The 26,535-nt window shown below is 41.7% G+C and overlaps 1 protein-coding gene across 1 annotated transcript in view; it reads right to left on the reverse strand.

Annotated features, from left to right (window-relative positions):
• The window catches only part of LOC120025101 (MAM domain-containing glycosylphosphatidylinositol anchor protein 1-like), a 325,046-nt gene that overhangs the window by 107,259 nt on the left and 191,252 nt on the right, over window positions 1-26,535 (reverse strand). Inside the window, exons 6-9 of the mRNA XM_038969534.1 lie at window positions 22,641-22,910; window positions 5,240-5,355; window positions 4,773-4,986; window positions 1,562-1,858 (exon numbers count right to left, since the gene is read on the reverse strand). Of these exons, the coding sequence (XP_038825462.1) occupies window positions 1,562-1,858; window positions 4,773-4,986; window positions 5,240-5,355; window positions 22,641-22,910 (897 nt within the window). The remainder of the gene's footprint in view (window positions 1-1,561; window positions 1,859-4,772; window positions 4,987-5,239; window positions 5,356-22,640; window positions 22,911-26,535) is intronic.

The raw sequence follows: 26,535 nt of genomic DNA on the forward strand, positions 1-26,535 counted from the left end.
TCTCAGATCTACGTAAGTGCCTAGGGGGCAGGGGCTAGGACTTAGGTTTGTTTTGTGATGTTTTGGCTTCAAGGCTCGTAAGCTTCCCAATAGAGTACTCACTCCAGGTCAATTAAAGGAAACTACAGCGTTCACAGATTAAGCCAATGGTTTTTCAATGGGGCTCTTACATTGACGGATGGACAGTCCTCTATCAAAAGTTAAAATTATTTGAATATATTACAGGATACATGGAGGACCATACATCTTCTCACATTGTTAATGTTGCATTCACAATTCATGAGAAATACAGACATTGGAACGAAAGCTGTAAACATAAAAATTCTAAAGAATGGATGTAAAGGGATATTATACAAAGCAATATGGGCTTCAGGGCTATTCTTTGAGCCTCTATGTTTCACTATTAGCCATGAGTGTATTGTTCGCCCCATCCACCAAAGTGCATCACCTTCCTTCACAATTTACACAAAAACATATTCTAAAGAGCCGTCTAGGACAGTGAGAGTTTTATTCAACATTGGCTGTCATGGCACAGCCGGCATTGACGACAAAACAATGGCAAAACAACCTTCAGTGGCACTACTTTGAAACTGGAAAGTCAGGAGCTGGATTTTCACGAGCGTGAATGGGGAAGAGAAGAGAAATGGTGTTGAATCCTGAGGCTTTTAGGGTTCTGAACTTTATGGACGAGCCCCTTTCATAATGGAAGCCTTATTGAAGTGTGGCAGGCATAAGCACTTTTACTGAGCACAAAGTCTAAATATAACCAAGGGGAGAGTTCGCTAATAGCCTAGCTAGCGTCTTCACTAATGGCTCGCGCAAACAATAAACAAGGTTTGCGCACTTAGCAGCATTGGTTTCTGAGTGGCATTATACCATTTGTTAATTAGTGACCTTGTTTGTTAGTAAGAGTGCATTCAACCCCATTTGGGGGTTATCGCTAGCTTACTCAGTTCCAGTGTGAGTTTTAAATTGAATTGAGACAGTGACTGCTAATCTAATAGTGCTAGCTATCGATTTTAAGAAATTGATGGTTGAGTTGTAATGATGTTGAACTTGACATTTCAATAGTTTTTTAAGGGAAATGTAGAGTCATGTAGTGCTGGTGAGAAAAATGAACAATGATGATTGAAGACAAAAGTCTAACTCAAACCACACCCTGAAAGGTGGCTTTAGTGCAACAGACAGACGGCAGTTTTGAACCGGCCAAGTGCTAATTTGACTGACCAGGGTTTGAACTCAGGTCTCCTGAGCGCCACAAGACTGTTGAGCTACAATGTAGGCATTAGCTGGGTGAACAAAAGCAAGTCTTCAGGTCTCAGTCAAGGTTATTCATCACGTGAGCATGGTTCAGAATGATCTCCGTTACACTACCACAGCTGATTCATCTACTCAAAAACATACTCGATTACTCAATTCATTCATCGGGTGTGTTACTACTGGGCTGGAACAAAAGCCTGCACCCCATGTAGGTCAACAGGACCAGAACAGAACAAATGCAATAATATTCAGAGCTCAATAAACATATGGCTCATGGGAAATGTAGTACTTTACTACTCACATTGCACGTTGAGCTGCACCTGCGCCTGGCGTGGCTTGATGTTGAGGCCATTGTAGGACGCCGTTTGGCAGCGATAGGAACCCATCAGGTCACGGGTGACGTTGGTCAGCCGGAGGCGCCCGTTGCGTGTCTCCACCGCCCACTCACCCGTGGGCATAGGCAGGTCCTTGTCGGCGCGCGACCAGAGCACAGGCGGACGGGGCTTGCCATCCACCAGGCACACCAGGTCGGCAGAGCCTCCCTCCCTCACACTCACCACCTGGCCCCCTGCCGGCACTGTCAAAATTGGGGGAGTGACTGTAGGGGAGAGAAATTGGAGAAGGGAGAAAGAGGGAGTGTGAGGGGAGTTGGAGTGAAGCAAGGGGGAGATAGAGGTAGGGAAATATAGAAAGGAGGGTTAGGGGGGACAAGAGAAAATATTTAAGGAGGGGTTGCCCAAAAGACAAACAGGGTTTATAAAAATAAAAAAAAAGAGAAGAAGAGAGAGAGAGGAGTAGGGCAGGAGGTGGGGAGGAGGGGGAAGCAAGTGAGGTTAAATGTTAAAATTAGTGAGGGCATTTCTATTGGATACTAATGGTCATCGCACGCCCTGGGCAATGTAAAAAGCTAAATACAGTGTGTTGACTGGCAAGGCGAACCAGTGGTCAAGGTTAAACACACATCCTCATTTCCTCCATCTATCAACACTCTCAGTAGGAATCGGAGCAACAACAGGAGAGAGAGAGAGAGAGAGAGGGTGAAAAGAGGGTGACCTCTTCCCCAGTGCACAGCGCATATAAGCCTGGGACATCAACCATTCTAAGTTGGCCTTAGTGGGAGTGACCATAACATTATATGGGAGTGACCTACTGAGTAAAGTATTTGTCATTACATTTTTGCGAATCGGTTCCCTTGGCAACTTCTTCCCATGAATCTCAGAATGTTACCTAGCAACAACAACAACACTCAGAATAAGTCAGCATTCTGTAACTCAATAATTGTTACATCTAGCTTAGGAGTTTAGTGCTTGAATGAGCAGTATTTCTTAAGTATTATAATGTACACAAACACTTGTCCATTAGGCTACATCTCTAATGTTATGCCTGAGCCAATCACATTGTATTTTATGACAATGAACAGGTTTAAATGCCTTGAGACAGTCCAGTATCGAGTCAGCTCAGCTGCTGCTCCTGAACGTAGAGGTGCCCAAGACATGGGGGGGAAGTGTTGTGGGAGATAACTGGTTGGAAGATGAAGCCAATGCCTATCATGCCAGGAGTTTCTCACGCCTTTCTGATTGGCTAACGACGCTCCTATCCACCAGAGTCTCCTTGCATTTAGGCAGAGGTGAGTATGGGAACGAGATTAAAAAGACGCAGACTGGCCAATATGAGTCCCAAAACACTCACTACAACGTTCCCGTTGCACTCTGGACAGGTATAAGCAGTGTAGTGGTGAACCTTACACCATAGTGCTTCCATTTTATAGATTGAAAAAGGGATAGGACAGGAGGGGTATTGGGACTGTCTGTGGTAGTCAAAGACAAGGACATCGAAAGAGACGGAGTAAGATAGAGAAAGAGAAGCTGAAAGAAAGCAACACCAATCCACAACCGATGATCGAGTCAAGCCAGACAGATATCATCACCCTGGTTACCGTGAGAACATTATGACATGACATACATGTTCAAATAAAGTGTTACTGAACATTTGAAGGGAGAAATAGAACAACAGTTCTAGACCTTGGGGAGATGAGAGGAGGGCGAGATCGCAGGAGTGGTAAACACATAGGGAGAGCACATAGGGAGAGGTCTCATCCCTCTGGGCCAAACCAATATCCCCAAGGGCGTTGACCATCACCTGAACAACCACAATTCAGAGACTTGTCCCGAAGCCAGTCATGCATTGCCTTGGCTGTGTGCTTAGGGTCATTGTCCTGTTGGAAGGTAAACCATTGCCCCAGTCTGAGGTCCTGTGCGCTCTGGAGCAGGTTTTTCATCTCTATACTTTGCACCGTTCATCTTTCCCTCAATCCTGACTAGTCTCCCAGTCCCTGTAGCTGAAAAAGATCCCCACAGCATGATGCCTCCACCACCATGCTTCACCGTAGGAATGGTATTGGCCAGGTGATGAGCAGTGACTGGTTTCATCCAGATGTGATGCTTAGCATTCAGGCCAACGAATCTTGGTTTCATCAGACCAGAGAATCTTGTTTCTCATGGTCTTAGAGTCCTTTAGGTGCATTTGGGCAAACTCCAAGTTGGCTGTCATGTGCCTTTGACTAAGGAATGGCTTCCGTCTGGCCACTCTACCATAAAGGCCTGATTGTTGGAGTGCTGCAGAGATGGTTGTCCTTCTGGAAGTTTCTCCTATCTCCACAGAGGAACTGGAGCTCTGTCAGCGTGACCATCAGGTTCTTGGTCACCTCCCAGACCAAGGCCATTGTCCACCGATTGCCCAGTTTGGCCGGGGAGCCAGCTCTAGGAAGTCTTGGTGGTTCCAGACTTCTTTAATTTAATAATGATGGAGGCCAGTGTGTTCTTGGGGATCTTCAATGTTGCAAATCTGAGCATTTTTTTGATAATTTTCTTATATTTTTATGCACTTCTTCCAGCAGAATTTTCATGCCATTTGGCTAAACAAGTCAACAAGCATTCCAATTCAATCCAGTCAAATCAGGATGTACCCTAACCTTAGCCCATGTTCTCTTTGTACAGTGGTTCCTCCTTTCAAAGTTACGTCATACTGCAGCATACCTCGCGGGCTGCTGCAGCATTCTGTGGCACGTTATCTAATTGTCAGCCATTTTTTATGCAAGTTAGTGCTAGTTTGACCACCAGAGGGCATCTTTGAGAAGCATTTGATAGTCTTCCATATTGGCATTACCAGAGCATTTAAAACCTTTTTTGTAATAACATAGTATACGGGATTTATTTAATGAATTTGGCTTAATTAATTTGATTAATATTATGGTGTTTCTATTCTGAGAAAAACAAAACCCTGAAAAATATGGCTCTCTACTACGTGACGGTCGGGAGTAGGCCACAGCATAAGAGGATTGGAATATTCTAAATTAATATCTAAGGGGCACAACTTTCAGTTGAGCGTACTTACTCTTTGCCTTCTCTACTTCTCCACCGGAAGTTGATGCTGTTGCTATGCAACGTCTTGCTAGCTAGTTAGCATAACAAATGACTAGTTAGGTACATAGAACAAAGAAACAGTCCACTCACCGCTGCTCTGGGTAATGTTGACATCTACCCTCAGCTCGGGCACCGTGCTCCCAGGAAAGTTGGCCACACAACTGTAGGTGGCCTGGTCACGGAACTTCATGTCCACAATCTCCAGGCTACTTGTGCCCGGCGCCATGTCCGGGTCGCTGCGCAGCACGATCAAGCTGTCCGAGTTGTAGACTAGTGCCGCGTTCTTGTACCATGTGTAGTTGACCTAATAATATAAAATAGCAATATGTTATTTTATTATATTAATATATTGCTATAGCCTATATACTTCACATAATATGTTGCAACTTGTATTAAGCATGTATGAATATTTATAATGTCTTATAACAAGGCTTATGTATCTCTTTACATAAAATGTTCATCCGTTTCACCTACTTTATTCAGCATCATTATGAGATTATTAGGAAGGGGTCATACCCTACTAATATTATTATTACTAATATTATTATTCAGTTGACCTTGTCCTGGGGCTGTGCGTCCACATGACACGAGAGCTTGAGATCGCGGCCCATCTGGATGCTCTCACTGTCCTTGTTGGAGTCGGGTGTGATCTGGAAGGTGAGGTTGCCCATACCTGAGGGGAGGGAGTGGAGAGGGAGGAAGAAAGGGAGTGATGAAGGGGGTTAGGAGGGGGAGGGAGTCAGGGATGAGAGGAAGGAAGGAGGAAGTTTAAAAGGGGAGATGGATAAGGAAGAAGGGGGTGAGAGAAGGAGGGGGAGAATATCATCGAGAAAGAAGTAAGGAGGAGGATAGAGAGTGGTGGAGGAGGAGGGAGAGAACATAAGACAGAGGATGGGAAGAGAGAGAAAGAAAAAAAGGAAAGAGTAGAGGAAAAGGGATGAAGTAAGAAGGAGGGAGATGGAGAAGAAGAAGAAAAAATATAAAACTGAGCAAGGAGAGATATCTACCGTAACCATCGTAAACACTAGACACTGATTGGTCCGATTTAATTCCAGAACCTCCCAAATTGGCCCTGTTCTGAATGCAAAACTACATTGGCAAACGACATAGCAACTAATATAAGCAGGAGAGGAGAGAGAAAAATCTTGTAACTCCACGCTTCGCCAAGCATGCTAACTAGCTCGGCAGGTGGGGTTGGTGAGGACGGGAGACCATATGTTTGATCGTCCTCACCGCCATATGGTTAGCCCGCCGCGCTCAAACGGACGGAGACCGTATGTTTTGCCTTATACTTCAGCGAGGCGCTTACGAATTACTCGTCTGCGTGGCGTTATCACCACCTGGGCTCATGTGACTTGCTCAGGCCCATTAACAGGGAAGGGGAAAACACACTCACATACACATATGTTCAATACACACAAATACGAACACACACACACTCATTATGTACAATATGCACACATGCACACACACAAACCCCCGCACCCTCCTACCCCCCTTTCAACACACACACTTTATCAGCTCCTCTAATTACTTCCATCTCGGCTCCAATTAATCTGAGTAAATAAAGATTATTAAAAGCGATAAAAATAGCCTGCGGCGGGCCACTGAATGAAGGAGTTTGTTTAATGGGCAGGGTAATCTAGAGTTAATCTGGAGTCTTGACATGATTGTATAGAAACCAGAGCTAATCACAGATCAACTGGATGACGTTCACACACATGTAGACATTATCTTCCCAGGTAATGCGTAGGCACACACACCACACACAGCAAATGCAATCGCACACACGCACACAGACAACTGTGCTCAAGAGTATACAGCTATTGTAATTCACAATGTCAGTTACATGGAGTAGTTAACTAACCGATGAAAATTTGACTTAGTTGGTTCACATGCAAAGTTGCATCCATGAATGTCCACAGACAGATGTGTAAGGTAATGCTGCCCCTAAAAGCTAATCTGGGATCAGTTTAAAATTTTGCCCACTACGGTTAAGGTAAGGATTGGGGGAGGGGAAGCCGATTCTAGATCTGCACCTACAGTAGGGGAAATTTCACCCCGGAGCCAAACACAGATGTTGGCTACATTTCATTGCACACCATGATGTAAATATAACAGCAATGATAACCTCTCACAAATGCTTACTTACAGTACTTATGTACTGTAATGTAGTCATATTTTACCCTGTTACCCAAACTGGTCAAGACCTATATATGTCAAAACAGACATGCGGAAAAAGGTCACGCACAGTTACAGTCACATCCAAAATGATAAATGATTGGCTCCCTTAATAAAGATGAGAAAAAAAATGAATGAAATAAATAATATAAACACTGGGTAATGGTATACGTTGACTACATATCCATAACACATTTATTACACATCTAAAGCATTTCATGAACGTGTTAAAACAGGACCAAACCACATTATTCCCAGAGCTGACAAGGTAAAAATCTATCGTTCTGCCCCTGAGCAAGGCAGTTCACCCACTGTTCCCCAGGTGCCGAAAGATGTGGATTTCGATTATGGCAGCCCCCCGCACCTCTCTGATTCAGAGGGGTTGGGTTAAATGCGGAAGACACATTTCAGTAGAATGCATTCAGTTGTACAACTGACTAGGTAGCCCCCTTTCCATTTTCCTTAATGAAATATATCCCTAGCATATCTATAGCACATTCATGTTATGCTAGTGTAACGGATGTGAAATGGCTAGCTAGTTAGCGGGTACGCGCTAGTAGCGTTTCAATCAGTTACGTCACTTGCTCTGAAACCTAGATGTAGTGTTGCCCCTTGCTCTGCAAGGGCCGCGGCCTTTGTGGCGCGATGGGTAACGATGCTTCGTGGGCGACCGTTGTTGATGTGTGCAGAAGGTCCCTGGTTCGCGCCCGTGTCGGGGCGAGGGGACGACGTAAAGTTATACTGTTACATTGATGCTGTTGACCCGGATCACTGGTTGCTGCGGAAAAGGAGGAGGTTGAAAGGGGGGTGAGTGTAACGGATGTGAAATGGCTAGCTAGTTAGCGGGTACGCGCTAGTAGAGTTTCAATCAGTTACGTCACTTGCTCTGAAACCTAGATGTAGTGTTGCCCCTTGCTCTGCAAGGGCCGCGGCTTTTGTGGAGCGATGGGTAACGACGCTTCGTGGGTGTCAGTTGTTGATGTGTGCAGAGGGTCCCTGGTTCGCGCCCGTGTCGGGGCGAGGGGACGGTCTAAAGTTATACTGTTACACTATGCAAGATGTCATTTTTAGGTATCTTTAATAGATGCATCATTACAATGACGGCGAAGTGTCATCCTTATGTCTGTTCTAAAAAGTGTGCTTCTGCCATACCAGTATTAGTGAATATGCCAAATGGGCACCCCCACTGCCCATCTCCACTGCATGAAATTTCAAGCAGTCAATTCCACCTGCCCCACCTGCCTGCATTTTATGCAGTCATTGTACTGTCATTAAAATTTTCCCATTCATAAAGAATTTATAAACATTCATCACTCATAAAAAATTATACGAACACAACACAGAATGTTAAAGGAAATAGTAACATTTGATTTTTTAATTCCAGATGTATTGTTTGCTTGCTAGAACAGAAATCTTACCATTGACATTTTTCTGTTGGACTTTTCATGAATAGATTTTAAAAAGATTAATATTCAAAGTATTCAAATTCAATTCCCATTTCAGGCTCATAGCTAAAAAAAATGACTTTAGTAAAACTTGCAAACATAGGGTAAGCTAGCTAGTGTTATGTAACACTATGTTGGATCACTCCAATATGATATGGTATCCTTCCGCATGGCAGGATACATTCCCGAGTAAGGATTTCAGATTAGTCTGTGGCTGACCCCCTTAAATAGCTGCTACCGCATTACTTCCACCTCTTCCTTTTCTCGGTTCATTCCAGAGAGGATCACATCATAACTCTTTCGTAACTCATTAACCTCTTTGGGCTAGTTGGGCTATGCCACGTCATGACACCACAACAACCCTCAAAGAACTACACTGGACTTTATGCAAACTGGAAACCACATAGCTGGGGACTTTATCAACGCAAATTTGAGGAAAACGCTACCGAAGTTCTACCAACACATTGATTGTAGTAATCACGCTGGAAAAACATTGTACCTCTGCTACACAACTTTTTGAAATGCCTACAAGGCCCTCCCTTCGGCAAATCTGATCACGACTCGATTTTGCTCCTCCCTTCCTATAGGCAGAAAATCAAGTAGGAAGTACCCGTGCTACAGTCTATTCAATGCTGGTCTGACCAATCATAATCCATGCTTCAAGATTTATTTTGATTACGCAGACTGGGATATGTTCCGGGTAGCCTCTGAAAATAACATTGACGAATACACAGATACGGCGACTGAGTTCATCAGGAAGTGTATAGGAGATGTTGTACTCACTGCACTATTAAAACCTACCCAAACCAGAAACTGTGGCTAGATGGCAGCATTTGCGCAAAACTGAAAGCAGCACCACTGCAATTAACCATGGCAAGGTGACTGGGAATATGGCAGAATACAAATAGTGTAGTTCGTATAAGGAAATCAAGGAAATCATGTTTGTTTATTCCATGTGTAACTTTGTGTTGTTGTATGTGTCGAACTGCTTTGCTTTATCTTGGCCAGGTTGCAGTTGTAAATGAGAACTTGTTCTCAACTAGCCCACCTGGTTAAATAAAGGTGAAATAAAAATAAAATAAAAAAATAGTGTGACTTTTAATTAGGGATAGGCATCCCGTCAACAGTTGTAAATCATGTAGCGCCTTGTGTCACGATCGCAAATTTTTGAGAAAAAAAAATGTCGGTACATATAAGTGTCTTATATCGGCTCAAAGCTTATTTTCTTGTTAATATAACTGCACTGTCCAATTTACAGTAGCTATTATTGCGGAAAAATGTCATGCTATTGTTTGAGGAAAGCTCCTAACAACAAAACACTTTTCTCACCGCGATAGGTTTGATAAATTCACCTCTGAAGGTGAAATGTGTACTCACATTCTGAAATCTTGCTCTGATTTATCATCCAAAGGGTCCCAGAGATAACATGAAGTGTTGTTTTGTTAGATAAAATCATTTTTCATATCCTAAAAAGGTCCATATAGCATGCACAATCAATTTTGTATTACTCCACTTGTTCAATTTGCAAAGAAAGGAATATGTGAAAATCTAACCCTAAACGTTGTTTCAACCAGTCAAATCGCGTTCGTATTTATTCCTCAGAGATACTAGAATGTAACCAGACTTCACTATATCATTAGGGGTGTAGTATATCCTACTGGACACCAAATTTGGTCAGAGAGCGACGCCTTCATGGCACGTCGATGACTCGGGCGGTCTTCACTTGATTGACTGTATCTTTGTCAAATAAGCACCAATCGGGGCCAAACAAATCTAGCGGAAACCCAGTATCTGTTGCAAAATGTAGCTGTTAACCTTGTGTGACAGCAAGCCTTTTCCTCGTACTAGAACCTAGTCAATGTGCGGGGGTACATGTTAATCGAGGTAATTGAGGTAATATGTACATGTAGGTAGGGGTAAAGTGACTTTGCATAGATAATACACAGCGAGTAGCAGCAGTGTAAAAAAAGGGGGGTGGTCAATGCAAATAGTCAGAGTAGGCATTGCATTAGCTGTTCAGCAGTAATATGGCTTGGGGGTAGAAGCTGTTAAGAAGCCTTTCGGACCTAGACTTGCCCCTCCTGTACCGCTTGCCATGAAGTAGCAGAAATAACAGTCTATGACCAGGGTGGCTGGACTCTTTCACAATTTGTAGGGCCTTCCTCTGAGGACCCATGCCAATATTTTCAGTCTCCTGAGGGGAATAGGCGTTGTCGTGCCCTCGTCATGACTGTCTTGGTGTGTTTGGACCATAATAGTTTGTTGGTGATGTGGACACCAAGGAACTTGAAGCTCTCAACCTGCTCCACTACAGCCCCGTCGATGAGAATGGGGGCCTGCTCGGCCCTCCTTTTCTTCTGTTATAATCTCCACCCGGCACAGCCAGAAGAGGACTGGCCACCCCTCATAGCCTGGTTCCTCTCTAGGTTTCTTCCTAGATTTTGGCCTTTCTAGGGAGTTTTTCCTAGCCTTTCTAGGGAGTTTTTCCTAGCTACCGTGCTTCTACACCTGCATTGCTTGCTGTTTGGGGTTTTAGGCTGGGTTTCTGTACAGCACTTTGAGATATCAGCTGATGTAAGAAGGGCTATATAAATACATTTGATTTGACTTGATTTGTAATCCAAGATCATCTCCTTTGTCTTGATCACGTTGAGGGAGAGGTTGTTGTCCTTGCACACTGCCAGGTCTCTGACCTCCTGTCGGTGATCAGGCCTACCATTGTTGTGTCATCGGCAAACTTAATGATGGTGTTGGAGTCGTGCTTGGCCACGCAGTCATGGGTGAACAAGGAGTACAAGAGGGCACTAAGCACGCACCCCTGAGGGGGCCCCGTATTGAGGATCAGCGTGGCAGATGTGTTGTTGCCTACCATTACCACCTGGGGGCGGCCCATCAGGAAGTCCAGGATCCAGTTGCAGAGGGAGGTGTTTTGCCCTGTGTCCTTAGCTTAGTGATGAGCTTTGAGGGCACTATGGTGTTGACCGCTGATCTGTAGTCAATGAACAGCATTCTCACATAGGTGTTCCATTTGTCCAGGTGGGAAAGGGCATTGTTGAGTGCAATAGAGATTGCATCATCTGTGGATCTGTTGGGGCGGTGTGCAAATTGGATTGGGTATAGGGTTTCTGGGATGATGGTGTGGATGTGACCCACGACCAGCCTTTCAAAGCATTTCATGACAACAGACCCGTGCTACGGGTCGGTAGTCATTTAAGCAGGTTACCTTGGTGTTCTTGGCCACAGGAACTATGGTGGTCTGCTTGAAATATGTTCGTTTTACAGACTCAGACAGGGACAGTTTGAAAATGTCAGTGAAGACACTTGCCATTTGGTCAGCGCATGCTCGGAGTACATGTCCTGGAAATCTGTCCGGCCCTTGGCCTTGTGAATGTTGACCTATTTAAAGGTCTTAAACATATCCGCTACGGTAAGCGGGATCACACATACATCTGGAACAGCTGGTGCTCTCATGTATGCTTTAGTGTTACTTGCCTCGAAGCGTGCATAGAAGTAATTTAGTTCGTCTGGTTGGCTTGCGTCACTGGGCAGCTCGCGGCTGGGCGTCCCTTTGTAGTCCGTAATAGTTTGCAAGCCCTGTCACATCCGACGAGCGTCGAAGCCGGTGTAGTAGGATTCAATCTTAATCCTGTATTTACGCTTTGCCTGTTTGATGGTTTGCCTGAGGGCATAGCAGGATTTCTTATAAGCTTCAGGGTTACAGTCCCGCTCCTTGAAAGCAGCAGCTCTACCCTTTAGCTCGCCCTTAATCCATGGCTTCTGGTTGGGATATGTACTTACAGTCACTGTTGGCAAAAAGTCATCGATGCACTTATTGATGAAGCCGGTGACTGATGTGGTACACTCCTCAATGCCATTGGATGAGTCCCGGAACATATTCCAGTATGCGCTAGCATAACAATCCCGTAGCTTAGCATCTGCCTCACCTGACCACTTCCGTATTGAGCGAGTCACTGGTACAATCTGCTTTAATGTTTGCTTGTAAGCAGGAATCAGGAGGATATAATTATGGTCAGATTTGCCAAATGGAGGGCGAGGGAGAGCTTTCTACACGTCTCTGTGTGTGGAGTAAAGGTGGTGTAGAGTTTCTCTGGTTGCACATGTAACATGCTGGTAGAAATTAAGTAAAAATGTATTTAAGTTTCCCTGCATTAAATTCCCAAACCACTAGGAGTGCCTCTTCTGGATGACCATGTATCTTATTTGCTTATGGCTTTATACAGCTTATTGATGGTGGTCTTAGTGCCAGCATTGGATTGTCGTGGTAAAGTGAAAAGTTTGGACACATCTACTCATTCCTGGGTTTTTCTTTATTTTTTACTATTTTCTACATTGCAGAATAATAGTGAAGACATCAAAATGATGAAATAACACATATGAAATCACGTAGTAACCAAAAAAGTGTGAATAAGATCAAAATATATTTTATATTTGACATTCTTTAAAGTAGCCACCCTTTGCCTTGATGACAGCTTTGCACACTCTTGGCATTCTCTCATCCAGCTTCATGAGGTAGTCACCTGGAATGCATTTCAATTGAATGGTGTGCCTTCTTAAACGTTCATTTGTGGAATTGCTTTCCTTCTTAATGCGTTTGAGACAATCAGTTGTGTTGTGACAAGGTAGGGGTGGTATATAGAAGATAGGGCTATTTGGTAAAAGACCAAGTCCATATTATGGCAATAACAACTCAAATAAGCAAAGAGAAACGACTGTCCATCATTACTTTAAGACATGAAGGTCAGTCAATCCGGAAAATGTCAAGAACTTTTAAAGTTTCTTCAAGTGCAGTCGCAAAAACCATCAAGCACTATGATACAACTCATGAGAACCATCACAGGAAAAGAAGACCCAGAGTTACCTCTGCTGCAGAGGATAAGTTCATTACAGTTACCAGCTTCAGAAATTGCAGTCCAAATAAATGCTTCACAGAGTTCAATTAACAGACACATCTCAACATCAACTGTTCAGAAGAGACTGTATGAATAAGCCCTTCATGGTTGAATTGCTGTAAAGAAACCACTACTAAAGGACACCAATAAGAAGAAGAGACTTGCTTGGGCCAAGAAACACGAGCAATGGACATTAGACTGGTGGAAATCTGTCCTTTGGTCTGATTAGTCCAAATATGAGATTTCGAGTTATAACGATAAATACATCAAGATAACTAGCTAACTAGCTAATATGAAGTCAGCTAACTGGTGACATTTAATTCACTTAGCTAGCTATACAGTATGTAACGCTAGCTAGCTTGCGAACATTACATTAGCTGCTCATTTGAGTAAACCTGAACACTAAGTTCCTATAGCTAGCCAACTAGCTAATAATACATCGTTTTTATATACTTTTCAAAATACATTTACTTACTTGAATAGGTTCTCCCACTGCCTCCATTTTCTGGGTCGTTACAAAAACAAAATAATGGGTAATCTTTGTGAAGTGTCTGGTCGTAGCAAAACCTAGTTAGACATGTGAATGATTGGAGAGATTCTACCAGACTGACTTTGTTGTTCTAACATGGCGCCTGGGATGGCTGTTAGGTGATTTGTGACGCAACTGCAAACCCTCTATAGATATGCTATGGATATATTTAATTCATCTTTAATAATCTGGTTGGGAACTGTTATAACACGTTCATGAAATGCTAATATATGGAAATGCTAATATATATATGTAGTCAAAGTAAATCGTTACCAAATACTGAGCTATATTGTATATGTAATATATTTATTGTATTATACTAATAAAATTGCTCAGAGAAAGAGATTGTGTTTAACATTTGCTAACATGTCCTGGTACTGTCACGTTCTGACCTTAGTTCCTTTTTTATGTCTTTATTTTAGTTGATCAGGGTGTGAGTTGGGGTGGGCATTCTATGTTTTGTTCTGTTGATATATTTCTATGTGTTTGGCCTAGTATGGTTCTCAATCAGAGGCAGGTATCAGTCGTTGTCTCTGATTGGGAGCCATATTTAGGTAGCCTGTTTTCTATTGTGTTTTGGGGGTGATTGTTTCCTGTGTTAGTAACATACTGGACTGTTTCGGTTTTTTGTTTGTACTTTTGTTATTTTGTTCAGTGTTCTGTTGAGTTATTAAATATCTCATTATGGACACTTACCACGCTGCACATTGGTCCGATCCTTGCTACTCCTCCTCAGACGAAGAGGAAATCCGTTACAGGTACATTGGAGAGTTCATGATGCCATTGACCTTAACAAGGACCGCGGGCCCAGTCGAAGTGAAAAAGCCCATAACATCAAAGATCCACCACCATATTTAAACAGTGTACCAAATTATTCAACATAGTTTCTCCTTCAAGTACCATCTCGCAGTGCACACTGTGTGTCTTCGGGAAATGTGGGAAAGGGCCATTGTTGCCTAGCAAAGTACTCTGCACTCGTCTTGGGCAGAATGGAACTGCAAGCTGATTTCAGAGATATACTCCTACATTTCGAGTTTGTTTTCGTGGTTTTACAGCTAGCTGGATACTTCACATGCTGATATTGACTTTGATATTATGTGTGTAACTAAGTTTGCTAGCTAGCTAACTATCCAGCCAGCCAGCCCAGTGAGAGAGCATTGCATTGTGGGATGTGTAGTCGAGTTGAACTGCAACAGATTTACACAACAATTTTCACATGTTGCTACCAACCTTGTTATAATGACAAAATGAAATATTTGTTCACAAAAAACATTGTTTTCATATATTAGCGTTATGTAAAAAAAAAACCTAAGCCTGGGGGCAGGGGGCAGGAGTGTTCTACTAAGGTATCATATGGAATTGTTTTATGATGGTCATACCAAGGATCATTTAGCAATTTGATTTTGAATTTTAGGGCCCCTTCAGGGATAAACAAAGTTGACTTATTTGATGAAACTTTGAATTTGGTCTTACTGCTACTAGTCTGTAGAAAGGCATTGAATAACAGAGTCATACATGGAAAAACAGATAGTCCAAAAATATATAAAGGAAGTTTGTTTTGAATTGTCTGTCCTATATCTGAGAGATATAAGAAAGATCAGGATATATTGTTTTTAAAATAACAAATATTTAACCCTATATATACTTCCATACTTTTTTGAACTGGTACCAGGCTACCTCCAGACAAGTCTTGTGAGGCTTGTGGGCATCCTTGAGAAAAATGTATGTGTTCGTGACAGTCTCACCTTTCCATAGAGGGGTCAAATTAGTGTGTAGCCCAAACTGTTCTGACGCTACAGACAGAAGTCTACAAATCGGCGGTACCGACTTCAGACGAGTCCTGTGACTCTAGTGGGGATTGTAGAGCAAAACGAAGAACCCCATCGTGTGAGTCTCATCCTTCCATAGAGGGGTAGGCCAAACCGCTCGGATGCTACAGACATTTTCGTGAGAAGACCGATTTTCGCAATGTCTCATGGTCTGACAAACACTGCTGTAGCTCTGCCACTTTTCACCGCAGATGCAGAAGGCCGACATCAGCGGATGCGGTGGATTGAGACGCAGCCCACGCAAAGATACAGTATCTCTACCTTAAACAGACATATTTTTATGGGTGATTTTTTTATTATGCTAACTATTTTCAGTGGGGGTGCGGACATCAACTCTAGGGGGTTTTAACACTGTTTAACACTGTTAATCATATTGGAGTGGATTATCCCTTTAATATCGATAGTAGCCTAGCCTAGTAGCCTAGTGTGTTGCACAGCTCACGAGACAGCTGTAACACTATTAGCAATACATTTAACATCTTGATTCAATTATATTATTTTAGTCACATTGTTAGTTTATATAGCATCATTATCTGCAGAAGTAGGTTCCCACTGGGCACAGCTCTCAATTCAACGTCTATTCCACATTGATTCAATGTCATTTAATTGAGATGACCTGGAAGCAACGTTGATTCAACCAGTGTGTGCCCAGTGGCAACCAGTGTGTGCCCCGTTTTCATCCATGTTTTTACTTATGCATCATACAAATTACATAAGTAGTCCCTCTGTCAGTCCATCTGTTAATTCTACCAGTAGTAGGTTAATTATTCTAGTAAAAATGATTCCAGTAATTTGCTATTGTATTGTATGCTAGTATAACAATGTAAACGTGTTACATGAATAATCAGGCATGCTCTTGATATGACTTGTATGTTCTTCATATAACTTCAACACAATTATATTTCCATGTCCATGTGCTTCCACTAACTTCTTCTTTGGATTTTAATGGTGGTGTACAGACCAATATTCAGTGCATTACCGCCACCTACCGGGCTGGATTTCCCTGGAGACTATGGACATGTTCTAAATTATGTTCTGTCGTCTACATGAGTGGAGGAAATAAATGTGTGCTGAATGTATTTCAGTTTGTTCTGGACGGGCTTTGAGTAAACTGGGGAGGTTGAAGTTTATTCCCATGGGCGTGATTTTCTTCTGAGTGTCTGACTTTGATGTTAGTATGCATGACAGTAAAGGAGGACATCATCTGTGGTTTCTGCTGCTGGACAGTTGGGACATGAACCTGTGTGGTGTTTTCCTATTTTATGAAGAGAATGATGGACTTTGGGTGGATGAAATGTTAATGCCATTTCTTTTTCCCATTCTGTCCATTCCTTTTGCCATTTGTGGGGTATTTCAGCTAGCAACCAGACAGATCACAACACTGGACTCTGAACTTCCCTTCATATTTTTTGCCTTAATGCATTCTGTATGTTTCTCTATGTATACTCTTACACTAATTATATGATTGCTTCATTCTTGTCACATATTACCTTCTGCTCTTTATTCATCTGCTTGCATATTGGAATAAATTATGTCTTACAAACTGTCTAAATCATTTAGTTAAACTATACTGAGTATACAACATATTAAGAACACCTGCTCTTTCCATGACAGACTGACCAGATGAATCCATGTAAAAGCTATGATCCCTTATTGATGTCACTTGTTAAATCCACTTTAATCAGTGTAGATGAAGGGGAGGAGGCAGGTTAAGCATTGTTAAGCCTTGAGACAATTGAGATATGAATTGTGTACGTGTGCCATCCAGAGGGTGAATGGGCAAGAAAAAACAGGGTATGGTAGTAGGTGCCAGGCGCACCGGTTTGTGTCAAGAACTGCAACACTGCTGGGTTTTTCATGCTCAATTTCCTGTGTGTATCAAAAATCCCCCCCCCCCCCCCCCCCAATGGACACCCAGCCAACTTGACACAAATGTGGGAAGCATTGGAGTCAACATGGGCCAGCAACCCTGTGTAACGCTTTTGACACCTTGTAGAGTCCATTCCCCGACAAATTGAGGCTATTCTTAGGGCATGACTCAATATTAGGAAGATGATCCTAATGTGTGGTATACTCAGTGTCTATGTTCTTCCAGTAGAGTCAGGTAGGAGCTCCAAAGGGTATGTAGGGAGGGCCATGATTTTTTATGTATTTTTAATCACGGGAACTATCATGTGTTGTGCTGCAACTGCTACTGCCGGGGTAATCACCTTGCAACTCTTACTGCCGAGGTGATTGCTCATGTTAATTCATGATTTAGCTTGTGTCCCTGTATCATTTGCGAATTATTGGCATGTTGCTTGTATCGCTGGCAGAGCACACGTTGAGATTGTAGTGCTATATTTCCTAATGCTTTGTTGTTTCATCAATGCCTGGCCTGAGCTTCTATGCCCAAAACACTTTGGATGTCTGGACACTTGCTTGTACTGTGTTTTATTCTATTGTTGTAAACATGTGTTTGCACACAAACCCTGTAACTCAACCATAGTTTTACAGTCATCCATAGCTGTCATGCACATAAAACATCTAGGTCAGGCAATATCTAGGTGTCCTATATTTTAAGGTAGTAGTAAGCCTAGTTACGCGTGCATACCATTCATGCTTGTACATTGTGTGTATGCAAAGTGTCTTATACCCTTATACCGCTCACTCTGCTATAGTCCTTTTATAATGCTGTGGGGGTCATGAGCTTTCTGCACAGTAGCTGAGCATAACTCATATCTGACACTATCATGTTGGCAAAATTATGTGGTCCGCTATGTGCACCGTTCAGCAGGAGAGCAGCATGATATCTTGTGCTAATTGGATGGTGTCTGTCGCCGGCTGACATTATTACTGGGTCGCTTCTAATCAGAGTTGTCTGGAATAAGCTCTCTCAAACAGAACGTTTCATTAAAGGTGATAAAACGCTTGATCGCCAACTGCTGATCACCATATGGTGTTTAACAAGCCATCAGCATGCAAGGTAATGCTAGTATCAACAGCCATCCAACACAGCTGGAAGCTATAGCTAGCCTTGTTTGGTCATTGCACCACAATATAGTAACAGCTTCCCCAATAAGGTCCAGGGTGAGAACATGACATCTGGGTTAGGGTTAGGGCTAGCAGTAATAAAAGGAGCTGTACTGTGAATATGCTATACGTAGCCACCATTGGTTGCTGTTTTGGGGTTTTGTTAGTATATTGTATGTAGTTTCATGCTATTTGATGATAATGTATGTTATGGCTGAGCTGTGCTGCTGTGAACCAGTCTGATCTCTGTATAGTGTTTTCTGTTTATATAACCATGTATGCTTTTCTATTCCACATCTGTCTGGCAAATGCAACCTTCCTTATCAATGGCCCGATGGCAGGCTTTCAGTTCATCTTGTGTCAGGACTCTTCGGTTTGTAGTCTGCTCAGGAATCCATCTGACTACCTGCTCTTCATGGCCTACGGAGCAGCGACCAACTTGCATATCAAAGAGTATCTCTCCTCTCTCAGTGGTACAAGTTGTAGTTTCACGCTAAAGCAATGGTGTAAAATAGAGTATCCTTAGTATCACAATACTCGATACTGAAATGATACATATTATCTAAAGTCAGAATAACCACTAGGTTTTTTAAACAATATGTTGATAACTGGTAGAACAACTAAAATAACAAATATAATATATTCTATTCTACAGTATATTACATTTATTTAAAAAATAAAACACTATATTTAATTACAGAAGAACATCTTAACCCTTCCTTATGCAAAACCATATCTGACACATCCGATCATCCAATATAATTGTACAATTACATCTTGACTATTTTAAAATGTGGGGTTAATTTGCTCATCTATCGCCAAAATATTGGATCAACTGACATTCATTAGACCTAGGATTCATTATTCATTACAGCTTAATCATTTCATGTATTAACTGAATAGTTTAGTTCCAAAACTAAAAGAACACTTTGAAGCTCCTTTCTTGAAGCTTCCATATTGCAATGGTCTACGCACCATAGAAATACAATTGGATTTTAGACAGCATACTACGATTCCCATTTCAACACCCAGGGTGCAATCCTCTGCCCAGGGCTGCTAGGTGGCTAGTGGTTACTGCTAGCAAGTACAGCCCTGACAAATGCGAAGTAGTCTAAATATATTACTTTTGGGTTGTAATCACACTATAATTTAATGCTCACTCGCAAAATGTATTAGAATTTAGTTGCTAGTAGAATAACGTACAATGCAAATGTCATGGGTGAAATACTTCTTTATGTTGTTTTGGAACTAAACCCCCCCTTGCATAATGTAACATATTTTTCTTACTTGTATTCCCATAGTTCACTTCATTAGAAGAAGCCATACTGTCGGCATTTTCTCTATCCTCTCGCTTGCTTCTCAAAAGTGGCTTGTGCTGTGTCAGCTGCATGCACAATTAGCCTGGCTTGCTTACTACTGCCCCATTGAAGATTTAGAATGACTATACACACTCAATCCTATCAATCCATATATGACGTGAGACACATTTGACAGAAGTACCCGAAAGTAACAAAAATTATAGTACCTAACCTTTTTTTCGTGTTTCAGTATACCGTGTGGTGATTTACGGCACAGCATGAGATGAGTAGCTTATTTTTAATTTACCAAGATGGCAAGTTCATCTTGCCTCAGCGAGGTCACTGGGCAGTGAGTAACATGAGAAATAAGCCTACTCTTGGTTTTCTCAGAAGCTGTCTCAGTATGGCGTGCCTTAATTCTCTAGGATAGGGGGCAGCATTTTCACGTTTGGATGAAAAGCATACCCAAATTCAACTGCCAGCTACTCATCCCCAGAAGATAAGATATGCATATTGTTAGTAGATTTGGATAGAAAAAGTTTCTAAAACTGTTTGAATCATGTCTGTGAGTATAACAGAACTTATTTAGCAGGCGAAACCCCAAGGACAAACCATTCAGATTTTTTTCATGGTTTTTCATTGGGAATACAGATTTCTAATTGACCTTCTTGCAATTCCTACCGCTTCCACTGGATGTCAACAGTCTTTAGAAATTAGTTGAGGTTTTTCCTTTGTGTAATGAAGAAGTACGGCTATTTTGAATCAGGGTCACTTGAAGTGTCCTGTTAGATAGAGGCGTGTGACCAGAAAGCATGCTACATATTGTTTTAATCCTGTATTGAACACAGATCATCCCGTCTTTAATTTGATTGATTATTTACGTTAAAAAATACCAAAAGTTGTAGTACAAAACTAGTTTGAAATGTTTTGGCAAAGTTTACAGGTAACTTTTGAGATATTTTGTAGTCATGTTTCACGAGTTGGAACAGGTGTTTTTCTGGATCAAAAGCGCCCAAAAAATTGACATTTTGGATATATATCGACGGAATTAATCGAACAAAAGGACCATTTGTGATGTTTATGGGATATATTGGAGTGCCAACAACAGAAGCTCGTCAAAGGTAAGGCATGAATTCTATTTTTATTTCTGCGTTTTGTGTCGGCACTGCAGGATTAAAATATGATTATCTCTCTTTGTTTACAATGGTGCTAACTCAGATAATAGCATCGTTTGCTTTCGCCGAAAAGCCTATTTGAATTCTGACATGTTGGCTGGATTCACAACCCGTGTAGCTTTCATTTGGTATCTTTCATGTGTGTTTTAATGAAAGTGAATTTGGAGCGCTGCATTTTCTTTGGCTTTTGGCCAAGTGAGACAGTAGCGTCCCGCCTAAACTCAGATTTTTGGATATAAATATGAACTTTACCGAACAAAACATACATGTATTGTGTAACATGAAGTCCTATGAGTGTCATCTGATGAAGATCATCAAAGGTTAGTGATTAATTTTATCTCTATTTCTGCTTTTTGTTACTCCTCTCTTTGGCTGGAAAAATGGCTGTGTTTTTCTGTGGCTATGTACTGAGCTAACATAATCGCAAGGTGTGCTTTCGCCGTAAATCCTTTTTGAAATCAGACACTTTGGCTGGATTAACGAGAAGTGTATCTTTAAAATGGTGTATAATACTTGTATGTTTGAGGAATTTTAATTATGAGATTTCTGTTGTTTTGAATTTGGCGCCCTGCAATTTCACTGGCTGTTGGTTAGGTGGGACGCTACCGTCCCACATATCCCAGAGAAGTTAACACATTTCATATTACAGTGAGCTCCAAAAGTATTGGGACACTGACACATGTTGTGTTTGCTCTGTATTCCAGCACGGTGGATTTGAAAATATATAATGACTATGAGGGTAAAGTGCAGAATGTCAGCTTTAATTTGAGGATAATTTCATAAACTGTTTTGAAATTCCATCACTTTTTGTAGCGGACCAAACGTATTGGGACAAATTCACTTCTATGTGCCTTAAAGTAGTGCAAAGTGAAGTATTTGGCCCTATATTCATAGCATGCAATGACTACATCAACCATTTGTCTCTTTTCGTTTGTCATCCATCACCATGGTAAGATATCTCTCAAAGGTATTTTACATGAATATTACCTCATTTTTATACCCAGGTGAAACAGGAAGCCATGGAAGGCCACAATAAAGTTCCTTAAAATTAGATTAACTTTTGTTTTTAAGTAGAATGTTCATGCAGATTTAATTTAGTTTGATTTTATTTATAAGGATCTTTTGGGGTGGAAATCATTTTCACAACTATCTTTTAAAGAAAACAAATACAAATATTATTTAAAAAATGTTGCATAAAATATATCAATGGTGCCAGTAATTTTGAATGTGACTATCAATGACTGGTTTATAACTCAGACGAACAACTTTACTATATCATTTTTTTCAATGTTCCTGTCTGTGTAATTGGGCATTCCCTTTCTCGCATGAGCTCACGGTCCCTCCATAATATCTGGCATGCTCACGTGAGAGAACAGCTGGCTCTAGTCTACTTATTGTTCCCTCCCCACTCACCCCACCCACCCTGAGATGGAAAATGTGCCAGTGAGATGTCTCGCTATGCGGCAATAAGTAGACCAGAGTGGCCCCGCCCAGATCAGAAAAAATTGGAAAGCCAGATGTCTCCCTTTCTCTTCCGTCTCTGACTGTATATCAAATAGACACACACACACACACTCACTTCGGACGAGGAGGTTGACGTTCCTCTTGGCCGGGTTCCCCACGTTGTTGACCGCTGTGCAGTTGTAGAAGCCTGAGTCGGCGGGCGTGACCGAGCGCAGTGTCAGAGTCCCATTCCTTACCAACGAGTTTCTCGGCAATGGGTTGGGATAGCGCGACCAGGTGACAGTGGGCTTAGGGAATCCGGCGGTCACCTCACACGACAGGGTCACGTCTTTCCCGGGGTCCACCACCAGGGTCTCGTTGACAGACAGCCGTAGAGCAGGGGGAGCTGAGGGGAGAGGAGGGTGAGAAGAGTGGAAAAGGTGTGAGTTTGTCATTTTTTAAATATGCGTCCGATGAGTTGTCTACATTGTTGTTAGGATGTTGGCTAGTTGACCGGCAGCCAGAGAGCAGGGGAACTCAGGAGAAGAGGGGGAGAGGAGAAGGTGTTAGTGTGTACATTGCCAGTAGATAGTTCTTGTTCTGTTTTGACTTCTCACACATGCGAGTGGACACACTGATGCACACACACACACACACACACACACAGATCTGCCTTCCAGGCAAGTTCTCCTCTAAACCCAGAGCTGTGTAGACATTAGACGTAGCTTATATCTTTAGTTCTGTGTCTATCTTTAACCACATTCATTAACGACTCCATTACAACTACCTCTCCAGGAGTACCCAAACAACTAGACACGCTTTTAGATGGCTTCGGGCCCAAATCAATATAATTTTTCAGAAGGTAAGATTGTAGCAGTGCGCTCACTTCATAATTTGACTGTGTGGACAACTAAATAGCGACCTGTCGATGTGCCCTTGAGCAAGGCACTTAACCCTAATTGCTCCTGTACTGTAAGTTGCTCTGGATAAGAGTGTACGCTAAATGACTAAAATGCAAATGTGTGGGATCTGAAAGGGCTTCGAAGATACAGTTGACTCGTTGGATCTATCTGTATTGATTTGGAAAGCAAGCTCTATTAAATGACACCTCTACCTCTTATTTATATTGATTTAGAGACAGACGGAAAGAATGTGCACATCTCATTTAGTCACTTTAAAAGGCATTCATTTAGAATAGATTTATGTCCTCTTGGTGTCTTTATAGTTATACTCTCCTTAGAGCATTAGTCGGGAATACTTTAAATTAAGTTGCTCCTAAACCTTTGTAGTAAAACTAGTAACATAATTGTATTAACAATTGTAGTACTTTAGTAGCAGCAACCTCTTAAGGATCGTACCCTTTTTTTCAATTTTTGCCTAAAATGAGATACCCAAAATCTAACTGCCTGTAGCTCAGGACCTGAAGAAAGGATATGCATATACAACACATTAGGTCTGGTAAAAGATAATACATTCGTAAAAAAATAAAAAATGTTTACATCATCTTTGAATTGGGGGGGTCCCGTAGAGGCTAATTGCAAATGAATTGGATGTTAAGACAAGTTTCACGGCAGACATTGTGACAGCCATGCCAGGTGACAAGCCACCAAAACTATCACAAAGTCAAGTTTTTCTTGTTTCATAGCTGTCCTTTAAAAAAAAGAGTAGAATGACCTGAAATACAGCATGGCGAGAACATCGAAAGAGGGCAAAAAACTCCAGAACACCAGACAGAGATCGATAGCAGCTCAACACATTGGAAATACAGAGGGCAAAGCTGGGAAGAGTGGAACAAAATACTGTAGAGCAGACAAAGGAGGAAAAAAGGGTCACACCTAGGAGGAAAAAAAAAAGGGTAAGTCCAAAGGGACATTAATCATCAAAGTTGTCGTTTTGACAGAACACACACAGACCTAGCCGTCGGACTTAAGGTGGAAAGAATGGCTGTGGACGGCTTTTCAGTCAGGCCATGCAGTCACACATCCCTAGTGGGCAGAATTTGTTTGCTGTGGAGTATAGTAGTGCATACAGAAAGTTTGTTAACACTTTATGTAAAGATTGTATGAATAAAATGTAGGACATATGTGTTATGGAGGTTGTTATGAATTATACTGCAATTACGGTCCTGACTGGTTTCATGAAGGTGTTATGAATGCCCTATGCATACCCCCTTGAAGTAAAGTATTACAGAAATATTTTGTGTATGGAGGGACGACATTGTGTATGTGCACATTTGCCAAGCATCCAGGAATAACAAAAGTCAAAAGGTTAACCAAAAAAATTAATAATTAAACAATAATGGACTTATAAAACTTCTAAAATGCACAAAAAATACAAAAGGTTGGTAGGTTTTAGATACCAGCCAAACTTTGGGAGAGTGCAATAGATTTTATTTGATCAAGTTTTTAAATGAGCAACTTTGTGTCCACTTTTTGGATATAAGACTATTCTTCTATGAACATGCATGTTTAATTAATCTGCAGACTCCAGTCAAAAGTAGTGCACTATATAGGGAATAGGGTGCTATTTGGTACGCCAACAGTCTTACTGTGTTGTAACTTTAATGAGTTACAGAGTTTGTTGACCATTAATTCATTGAGCGGTATCTAAAGATATTTTCTTTTACAATTATTTACATATGTAAGAGTAATTGTATTAGAATTCATGTGATGGAGATTGAGAGTGTACATATTTCTGTTGTGTTAGATTACGCTATTGAATGCAAGTACCAGAATGCCTTATGACAGGAAGTAAAAAAGCGTGAACGAGCCCAGTGACAAGTTATATTCCTGGCTTCGCGAGCAACTTTCTTTTAATGTTTTGTAGAATCTAAAGTGGTAAAATGTAACGTGAACAAGTATTATTACTAAAAATAAGCTTTCATCGTACAACCGACGTCCCGAGCCATCACTTTGAAGATAGTTATTCTATATTTTTGGTGCCGAAACCCGGGAGTATGAGCTGCGACGAAGATCAGAGGGAAGAAGTGGCTGAAATGGCTGAGGAGGAACGTCGGCATGAAGCAGAAAGAATGCAACGAAAGCGGGGTACCATCCGAGGTGCCACAACACAGACTTTTGAATCAGATTGACGTGGAAATAACCCAATCAAGTCCGGATACCGATCACTTGAGTACATTTTTTGAATTGCTGTTAGCTAAGGAGGACAGCTTGTTTGAGAAAATGAGAAGAAAATAAGTAATAAAAAAACAGGACCTCAATCCACTACCAGCACAGGTGAGTGATGCTAACTCAAACAGATCACAGAGACAATCAGTAAGGTTACCAAAGTGGATTATTGAGAAATTCTATGGAGATGTCAGTATGTGGCAGGAGTGTTGGAGCCAGGATCAGACTGCTATTCACAACAATGATTCACTGTGCAATAAAGAGAAGTTTACCTACCTGGAAACGTATCTCACTGGACCAGCTGCAAAGGCAGTAGCAGAACTGATGTTAACAGACAGTAACTAGGATGATGCAATCGCTCTGCTCAAGAGCAGATTTGGAAGGAAAGATCTTGTGATTAGTGCTCACATGTCAAAGCTGCTGAATCTCACTCCTGTGAAGATATCCTCTGACCTAAATGCCTTGGGGCAGCTATATGATGAATGTGAAATTCAGATTAGGAGCTTAGAATCACTGGGTGTAGTGTCAGAAACCTATGGAAGCCCACTATGCCCAATCTTACTGCAGATGATTCCAGAGGACATAGCTCTTGACTATAGTCGTCAGAGTGGAGTAGATGATGAATGGAAAGTTTCTGAGATAGTCAGTTTCCTACAGAAAAAGGTACAGAGCGGGGAGAGAGCACTACAAATGACAAGATCATGCAACCAACAGAAAGAGAGCAAACCATGGAAGTCATGTTCCTCCGATGAAATGAAAACAAAAAGACCCAGCATGCCATCTGATGCGGCACAAAACGGTCTATTCTGTGACAGTGCAGACCACAAATCGGAAAACTGCCCTGACCACAATATTGCTGCACACAAAGAGAAACAAAAGAAAATGGAAAGATGCTTTGTATGT

Source organism: Salvelinus namaycush, chromosome 30, assembly GCF_016432855.1.
Source record: "Salvelinus namaycush isolate Seneca chromosome 30, SaNama_1.0, whole genome shotgun sequence".
NCBI classification, from domain to species: Eukaryota; Metazoa; Chordata; class Actinopteri; order Salmoniformes; family Salmonidae; genus Salvelinus; species Salvelinus namaycush.